At 44.4% G+C, this 9,764-nt stretch overlaps 1 protein-coding gene across 1 annotated transcript in view; it reads left to right on the top strand.

Annotated features, from left to right (window-relative positions):
- Znf251 (zinc finger protein 251) overlaps positions 1–9,758 on the top strand; it is a 21,644-nt gene extending 11,886 nt beyond the window's left edge. Inside the window, exon 4 of the mRNA XM_005354141.2 lies at positions 7,475–9,758. Within this exon, the coding sequence (XP_005354198.1) occupies positions 7,475–9,081 (1,607 nt within the window). The 3' untranslated portion in view covers positions 9,082–9,758. The remainder of the gene's footprint in view (positions 1–7,474) is intronic.
- Positions 9,759–9,764: the final 6 nt, after the last annotated feature.

Here is a 9,764-nt window from a genome sequence, read left to right as displayed (position 1 = left end):
ACCCCATTACAGATGGTTGTGAGCCACCATGTGGTTGCTGGGAATTGAACTCAGGACCTTTGGAAGAGCAGGCAATGCTCTTAACTGCTGAGCCATCTCTCCAGCCCCTACAATAAATATTTTTAAAAGACTAAGCCCTAAACTGTGGCAGTTGGGTAATAAGGATAGGCCATTGTGTAGGAGCCCCCAGTGTGACACATATACTGGAATAATAAATAGCTCATGATTTCTTCAGCATTTGAGATTCAGAGCAAAGTTGTGTTCCTTCAGAGACTAAACACTGAATTTATGGTTCTATGTGTTTTCTATTAGCATATGGGGAGGAATCTCTGTTGTTTCTCCACAATTTTTGTTCTAGTTTTTTGTTTTGGTCTTCCCTTTTGAAGAATACTCCCTCAGAAAAAAAAAACAACAGGAAATGGAGATTTTATTGCTGACAGACCTAAGGGTACACAGAATGCCCCACAGCTAAGTGGGGTTCAGGACTATGGCAGAAACTTGGATGAGAGCTGAGTGAACACAAAAGGAAGACTCCAGAGAACATGGTAAAGTTTTGTGCTGGTGGTTTAATCTAGGTTTTAAAATTACCAGTTTAGCTGAGCGGTAATAGTACACACTTTAATACCAGCCCTCAGGAAGCAGGGACAGGCAGATCTGAGTGTGAAGCCAGCTTGGTCTACAGTTGGCCACCCAGAGATGGAAAAAGGGGTTGTGAAATTGGCTTCCATGCAGGAACTTTGGGGGAGTCGTTGCAGAATTCAGGCAATGCTGTGGTTTGGTCAAGTGTCCCTCAATGTTCATGTGTTAAGTCACTGGGGACCAGTGGAACCACGTGGACCACAGCTTGTTCTCCCTTACTTGTGGTTCACAGTGTAAGAGTTGACTCTGTTGAATACTTCCTTCCCCATTGCCATCTGGTCACCTTGTCCCGAGGCCCACAGCAATGCATCATGAGCTAAAACCTTCAGGATCATGAGTTAGGTTTTCCCTTTATACGTTCTTTACTTCAGGTATTTCCTTATAGAAATAAAACTATCACTAATAGAGGCAACCAAAGAAGTCTTCTAACTAGTCTCTAACTTATGTCAAGTGGCCTAAAGTGGTGGCACACAACTGTAACCCAGCATTCAGGAGGCAGAAACAGGAATACTAGCTAAGCTACATCGTGAGACCCTGTCTCAAAAAAAAGGGGTGGTGGGGGCCGCTGTAGAGATGGCTCAGAGGTTAACAGCACTGCCTCTTCTTCCAGAGGTCCTGAATTTAATTACCAGCAACCACATGGTGGCTCACAACCATCTATAATGAGATCTGATGCCATCTGGTGTGTAGGTGTACATGCAGGCAGAACACTGTATATATAATAAATAAGAAAAAGAAAGAAAAACCTAGTTGAGGGATGGGGTCTGGGGAAGCAGCTTACATTTCAAGAGTGAGGGCCTGAGTTGGATCTCTAGGCACATTAAAGAAGCAGACGTGCATTTGTAATCTTGGTGCTGGGGAGGCAGAGACAAGCACACTTGGAGCTACTTGGCCAACCAGTGTAGCCTATTACACAAGTTGCAGGCCACTGAGGCTCCCTGTCTCAACAAACAAGGTGTCAGCTCCTAAAGGAAAATATCCTCTCTCTAGTTTACATACACACATGCATGTACATGAACATGTACACAAAAGAAAACTGGAGGCTGTTTCAACAGGTAGGGTTAAGTATCTACCCTTTTAGCTACCAGCATTGCAGATGTTCTGTAATATTGTAGCAATTACTGTGACAAAATACAGGTGAGCAATTTCAGGAATGGTGTATTACTGCTCACAGCTGGAGGAGGCACAGTCACATCATGTCCTTAGGAAGCAGAGAGAAGCCAGGTGGTGATGGTGCATACACTTTAATCCCAGCACTCGGGGAGGCAGAGGCAGGTGAATCTCTTTGAGTTCAAGGCCAGCCTGGTCTACAGAGCAAGTTCCAGGACAGGCTCCAAAGCTACACAAACCCTGTCTAAAAAAACACAACAACAACAAAAAACAAGCCGGGAGATGGTGGCGCACGCCTTTAATCCCAGCACTCGGGAGGCAGAGGCAGGCGGATCTCTGTGAGTTCGAAACCAGCCTGGTCTACAGAGGTAGTTCCAGGACAGGCTCCAAAGCCACAGAGAAACCCTGTCTCGAAAAACCAAAAAAAAAAAAAAAAAAAAAAAAAACAGTAATTCCAGCTCCAGGGGACTTAAGGCTTCTGGTCTCCTTAGGCATCTGCACTCGTGCGTATACCCACCGTGTTGCATGCGTGTGAGTGTGTGAATGTACTTGCCCATGGGCACACATGTAGAAGCCAGAGAAAATCATTAACGTTTCAGCTTTCAGGCTTATAGAAGAGTGAGGTTGTAGACGGTTAGAACCAGCTTGGGGCGAGAATTGCAACGTGGTATTGACTCTTGTGTCTAGTTAGTCGCTTCCTAAAAGATGACATCATGCAGCTCTTAATTTGGAGAAGCCTAAGTTGTTTTGTTCCTTTTTTTTTTCCTTTTTGCATCCTATTCCACAACTGAGAGGTTTTTGGGCATTTGCAGAGCTGTGATTGCTTCTGTGTGAAGCCTAGAGCTGTGACTGCTTTGGTGGAAGGGGATCCTGCATTAATGATGATTTTTCTGATTGGTGAGACCTCACAGCAGCTAGTAGACGTTTGAGCCCCTTGGGTAGATCTTGATTATTCTGTTTGCAGTAATGAGTTTGGTGACCACATTAAGTGTGGTTACCCCAGTGCACTATGAACTATGGATGGTAGCCACACTGAATTCTTGGACACGAATAAAATTATTAATATCTCGGAAAATAGGGGGAAGATTAATATTTTTTAAAAGATTTACTTTATGTGTATTTTCTCTGCATGTATGGATATGCACCATTGCATGCCTGGTGCCTTCAGAGGCTGGAAGAGGGCACCAGATTCCTCGGTACTTGAGTTCCAGATGGTTGTGAGCCACCATGTGTCTGGCTTATTTCACCAAACACAATGATTTCTAGTTCCATCCATTTTCCTTTACAACTAAAGTAAATTCCATTGTGTATATATACCACATTTATCCATTCTTTATCCATTTATCTGTTAGATCTTGGCTGGCTCCATTTCCTAGCTTTTGAGAATACTGTGACAAGAGTATATGATGTAGAGTGGTATAGCTGGGCCTTATGTGCATCTATTTTTAATGGTTTTATTGTTTGTTTTGTTTTTTTGTTTTTTTTTTCGAGACAGGGTTTCTCTGTGGTTTTGGAGCCTGTGCCTCCCGAGTGCTGGGATTAAAGGCGTGCGCCACCACCGCCTGGCTTGTTTTGTTTTTTGAGACAGAGTCTATTTAGTTTTGACTGTCCTGAAACTTTTACTCTGTTGTAGACCGTGTTGGCCTCAAACTTTCTATTTTTGAGGAGGTTCTCTCTACTGATTTCCATACTGAATTTACCAATTTGCATTCCCACAGCAGTGTAGGGTTGCTCTCGAATTCTCCCCAGCATTAGTTACTTGTCTTCCTGATGACAGCTGTTGTGGAGTGAGATGGAATTTCAAAGCATGTTCAGTTTAGATTTCACTGTTGTCTATGAGGATGCTGGACATCTTCTCAAATAGTAGCCATTTCTTCTTACTTTTTGTTTTTTTGTTTTTTTTTTTTTTTTGAGACAGAGTTGTTGCCCAGTTTGGCATGAAAATCATGTAGCTGAGAATAACCTTGATCTCCTGTCTTCAATTCTTAAGTGCTGTGGTAACAGGGCTGACCACCGTACCTAATACCATTTCTATTTTTTCTAAGAACTACCTATTCAGGTCATTAACTCATTTAATATGTGGATTGTCTCAGGGCTTTTACTGTGTAATTTCTGCAATTTTTATATATTGTAGATACTCAGCTGATGTCTGATGTTTGAAAGATTTTTCTAGGCTTTGTTTTTTTGTTTGTTTGCTCGCTTGCTTGCTTGCTTGCCTTTGAGGCTTCTTTAGGAGCAATGATTGAAATGTTGTTTATCATTTCTCATACAATGTAAGCAGAGAAATAGAGCCTGGGATACAGTTGGGAGAACAGCTCCAGCTGTCAGTGAAAATTAGTTCATATAGCTTCCATCTGGCGGATGGCAATGAATGATGGAGGTCACGAGCAGAATTAGGCCCGTAAATTCCTTCCTGGCAGCGAGGAAAGGGTCTAGATTACACTCCAACCCCACCATCCCAGGTACACATCTGTACCTGGAGTGTTCAGGTGTCCCACACACGAACTCACACTCATACTTGTCCATGATTGGTTTGTGGTGGTTTCCCCCAAAGGAGAGAATCTCAATACTTGACTTTCCTTCTAGATGTTTCCCAAGTAACCTAGCCCTGTTTTTGTCTTCCACTACCAGTCATCACTGTCCACTGGGGGACTCTAGTCGCAGTACCAGGATTGGCCACCTGGACCACGACAGACTGTGTCTGTGCTACGACAGAAGGCAGCACTGGCTTTTTATTTTTATTTTTTTATTTTATTATTATTTTTTTTTTTTTTGGTTTTTCGAGACAGGGTTTTTCTGTAGCTTTGGAGCCTGTCCTGGAACTCCCTTGGTAGACCAGGCTGGCCTCGAACTCACAGAGATCCGCCTGCCTCTGCCTCCCAAGTGCTGGGATTACAGGCGTGCGCTACCACTGCCCGGCAGCACTGGCTTTTTAAAGAACCGTTTTCAAAAGAGTTTTTTCAGGCCTAAGGGATTTGGCTCACCAGATAAAAGCACATGCTGGCAAGCCCAAGGACCTGAGTTTGGCCCATAGGGCCCAAATGATTGGAGGAGGAAATAGACTTTCATAAGTTGTCTTTTCGACCTACACACACAATAAATAAATGTTAAAGATTATTATGGGGGCCTAGAGAGATGGTTTATCAGTTAACCACACCTCCTGCTCTTGCAGAGGATCCAAGTCCAGCTCCCTGCACCCACTTCAGGTGGCTCATAACCACCAGTAACTCCAGTTCCAGGGACTCTGGCACCCTCTCTTGAGCTCTCAGGACAGCAGGCACAAAGGTGACGCATGCGCACATGCAGGAAAAGACAACATATAAACAAATAAGTGAAAAATCACTAGGCTAACTTTTGTTCTGAGCATAGTGATGTGTGCATACGGTCTTGTCCTCAGGAGGCTGAGGCAGGAAGAATGCCTTGACCTTGAGTAACCTGGGTTGTGTAAGCAAGACCTAATCTCAAAAACACCAAAACACTGCTTTCTTCTCCAGCCTTCTTTTTTGCTCTTTTAAAAAAATTTTTGTTTAAGGTTTTATATTTATATGATGTTTCTAAGTTACAGAGATGGGGTGGATTATACCACAGTATGCGTGTAGAGGTCAGAGACAGCTTGGCTGAAGTCGGTTCTTTCCTTCTGATACGTAGGCTTCAGAGACCAAACTCAAACTTTCAGACGTGGCAGCAGGCCCTTTACCGACTAAACCATCTGGCAGGCCCTCCTCTTTGACTTTGAAGAGCAGTGTCTCGTGGGCTCAAACATGCTGTATAGCCAAGAATAACCAACCTTGAACTATTGGTCCTCCTGCCTGCATCTCTCCAGTGCTGAGTGCACTGCACCCGATTTTCAGTCTTGACTCAGTAATTAAAACTTTCCTCAGAGAAAGTGCCAAGCCCAGATGGCTTCACCAGTTTGCACTAAACATTTAAGGAAGAAATAGCACATACATGTGTTTTTCTCTCAGTAAAAGTTGGCTGATTCTGTATGTCAATTTTTGGAACTTACTCATTTTTATAATATATCATAGACTCTCCTTTAATTATGTGTTCTTCCATTACTGTGTGGAAAGGTATTCTGTTATACTAGTGGAGGTTGGTTTAGACAGGCATCTGAGTTTTGAACATGTGTCCTTTCTCCCCACAGTTATGAAATGCATGTCAGTTACTGCCTTGCTCATTCATTTCACACACATGAACATTCACATGAGGTAAATTCCTTTAAAACTTTTTTTATTTTACTCTGTGTGTGTGTGTGTGTATACAAATGCACTCATGGGATACTTGCAGAAGTCAAAGGAAGGCTTTTGATCCTTGGATAACTTTTTAGAAAGTAATTTGGGGACTAAAGGTATATAATCTATCTATTTTTTTAAGCTAATTAAATTCAGGTTTAACTTAATTTTATTTATTTTGAGACAGGGTTTCTCTGTGTTGCTTTGGAGCCAGTCCTGGAACTAGCTCTTGTAGACCAGGCTGGCCTCGAACTCACAGAGATCCACTTGCCTCTGCCTCCTGAGTGCTGGGATTAAAGGCGTGTGCCACCACCGCCCGGCCATCTACCTGTTCTTAAGTCCAGTCTTCTCAGCCTCTGTGTAATACCTTCTGTGCCTGCCTCTGTCACCCACTTTTTGCTCTTGGTATGGTGAGAATTTTTTTAAGATTTGTTTTATTTATTATGTATACAGTATTCTGTCTGCATGTATGCCTGCAGGCCAGAAGAGGGCACCAGATCTCATTACAGATGGTTGTGAGCCACCATGTGGTTGCAGGGAATTGAACTCAGGACCTCTGAAAGAGCAGGCAATGCTCTTAACCACTGAGCCATCTCTCCAGCCCAGAGCAGATAATGCTTTTAACCACTGAGCTATCTCTCCAGCCCCACCCCGCCCCCCAGCGCCCCCACCCCCCGTGAGAGCTCTTTCTTTCATTCTTGGACTCAGCACTTTCTCTCTCAGCTCCAGCGTTTGTGTCAGCACCCGCACTGCTGGCATCTTTAGTTGTTCTGGTACACTCTTCCTCTTGGGACTTTCTATCATATAGACTGAGGATGAGCCCATGATGTTTTTCCATGTTACATGATTTATCCATTCCTTTTTAAAAATGTACTTGCTGACGCTAGCATGGTGGCAGGTGACTTAATACCAGCATTCAGTGACAGAATCATGAATGTCAAGCCGTCATAAGCTATTCAGCAAAACTCTGTTTCAAAAAACCCAAAACTTCAATATCTGTCTTTATAAATAGAAAATAAGTTTCCTGAGAACAGAGACTGTGTTAGTCTTCCTTGTTAAATTCCTTATTTAGAACATGCTTGGTCTTGTGTTTGTTGAATAAATTAATTTACTAATTTAACACTGGCAATTCGTTTAGTGACTAATGAATATTACTGTCTTCATTTTGTTTGTCGGCCATCTTTATTTCTGGATTCTATCACATTTTTCTACTAAATTGCCTGACTTCTGCATAATAGCTTTATTTTTATTTTATTTTATTTTTTTTATTTATTTGAGACAGGATCCTATGTAGCCCTGGCTTTCCTGGAACTCACTATGTAGATAAGACCAGCCTTGAACTCACAGAGGTCCAGCTGCCTCTTCTTCCCAAGTGCCAGAATTAAAGGCATGTGTTTTCACACTTGGGGCATAATAGCTTATGGAAACATCAAATTGTGATTTCTGCTGACAAAGGTTACCTCTAGTAATTTATTCATGGTTTTTTTTTACAGATTCTGAGATTGAGACTGAGAAGGAGCTATCCATTTTAAACCAGAAATGTTCTGAAGAAGTAAAAACACCAGAATTAGTATCACAGAAATTCCCAAGGGCTAATTCACACACACCTGAATCCCAGGAAGCTTGCGACCATAAAGGTCAGGAAGAAGAGAACCAAGGAAGTTCTCCTCAGAGTCTGAAGAGAGCTGCTAGAGAGGACTCTCCAGTGTGTAGGAAAGAACTTTCAGAAAATGCCCAGACACCTGCTTTTGATAGACACTTGAGTCCAAGCCCAAGTGTTGTTACAATTCAAAGAAGTAAAACAGGACAGAGAGTCTTTACATGTGACATATGCAATAAAACATTTAAATATAACTCAGACCTGAGTCGCCATCGCAGAAGTCACACCGGGGAGAAGCCTTACGAATGTGGCCCGTGTGGGCGGTCCTTTACCCACAGCTCCAATCTCATTCTGCACCAGCGAATTCACACTGGGAACAAACCATTCAAGTGTGACGACTGTGGGAAAAGTTTTGGGCTCAATTCCTATCTCCGCCTGCACCAGAGAATTCACACTGGAGAGAAGCCTTTTGGGTGTAAGGAATGTGGGAAGGCCTTCAGCAGAAGTTCCAGTCTTATTCAGCATCGTATAATCCACACCGGAGAGAAACCTTACAAGTGCAGTGACTGTGGGAAGGCCTTCAGCCAGAGTCCCCAGCTGACTCAGCACCAGAGGATTCACACGGGAGAGAAACCCCACGGCTGCAGCTGGTGTGGAAAGGCGTTCAGTCGAAATGCTAGCCTCATTCAGCACCAGAGGATTCACACGGGAGAGAAGCCCCATAAGTGCGCTCAGTGTGGGAAAGCCTTCAGCCAGAGCTCCAGCCTCTTCCTTCACCACAGGGTTCACACCGGGGAGAAGCCCTACGTGTGCGGTGAGTGCGGGAGAGCCTTCGGCTTCAATTCTCACCTCACTGAGCACGCGCGGATTCACACTGGGGAGAAGCCCTATGTCTGCAGCGAGTGCGGCAAAGCCTTCAGCCGCAGTTCCACCCTGATGCAGCACCGCAGAGTGCATACCGGGGAGAAGCCCTATCGGTGCACCGAGTGCGGGAAGGCCTTCATCCAGAGCTCCCAGCTCACCCTCCACCAGCGTGTTCACACTGGAGAGAAGCCTTATGAATGTGGACTCTGCGGGAAGGCTTTCAGCCGGAGATCAGCCCTCACTCAACATCAGCGGACTCACATGGGAGAGAGCCCACCAGAGTTTGAGTGTGACCCAGATTTTGTTTATGACTCCAGCCATCTGTCCACGGGAGAGAGACACGGCAGGGCCTTCAGCCACAGTGCAAAACTTGTTCTCCAGTGGACAATTCGGAGTGATGAAAAACCCCGGGGATGCACTGAATGCGGGAAAGCTCTCAGCGCTTCCTCAGTGGAATATCAGAAAATTCAAGCTGCCGAGAAACCCTATAAATGCCAGGAATGTGGTAAAGCTGGCAGCGGCGTCTCCCATACTCAACATCATGTAACTGGGGTTGGGGAGAAACCACAATTGAATGACGGATCTGAAAGATACTTAATTCATATCAAAAAGATTTTTCAAGAAAGACATTTTTAATGTGATGAATGTGGGAAACAGTTTAGAAAGTTTGTTTTATATTAGGTAGGACGGCATAATGAAAATTAAACTCTCATTAGCAGACTTGCCTCTTAGGCTGGGGCCCTATGTGCCTACTTGTCTCCACCCACCCCACTCCCCACACCCAGGGTCCTGACTGACTCAGCACAGCGGGCCACCTTAGCATCAGGTCAAGTTCAGGTTTTTAGCACAGGGCTGAGTTTCAACACTAAAGAGCACTGACGGAAGGTTTCAAGATACGACATATCTCTTCATTGGTGATCGAAAACGAGAAACCCAGACATCTGGGGAATTGGGTTTGTCACCTTTGAGAATATTACTGATGCTAAGGACAAGATAGGGCGGTATGTGGACGGTGTGGGGACTGAGGTGGCTCTGCCAGTCTCTAGGTGTAGAGGAGACTGAAGCTTTGGGGGACAGCCACTGTAAGGCAAGGAGAGGGGGCTACAGAGTGACAGTTGGTAACCGGAGCCTAGGGCCAGTATGACAGTGACAGCGAGGACAGCTACAAAGAGTGGCTGCAGACTAGCGACAGTCATGTACAGAGAACAGATCCTGCACTCCCTCTCCCTGCCGGCAGCCCGACTGCTGCTGACACCACACCTTCTCTTTAGTAGGCTTTTTAAAGAAGAGCTGTCCTTGTTCTGTTTTGTTTTGTTTAA

The sequence above is a fragment of the Microtus ochrogaster genome, chromosome 15 (assembly GCF_000317375.1).
Source record: "Microtus ochrogaster isolate Prairie Vole_2 chromosome 15, MicOch1.0, whole genome shotgun sequence".
Taxonomy (NCBI): domain Eukaryota; kingdom Metazoa; phylum Chordata; class Mammalia; order Rodentia; family Cricetidae; genus Microtus; species Microtus ochrogaster.
Note: the sequence above shows the minus strand (reverse complement) of the source record. Positions and strands in the feature narration are given on the sequence as shown.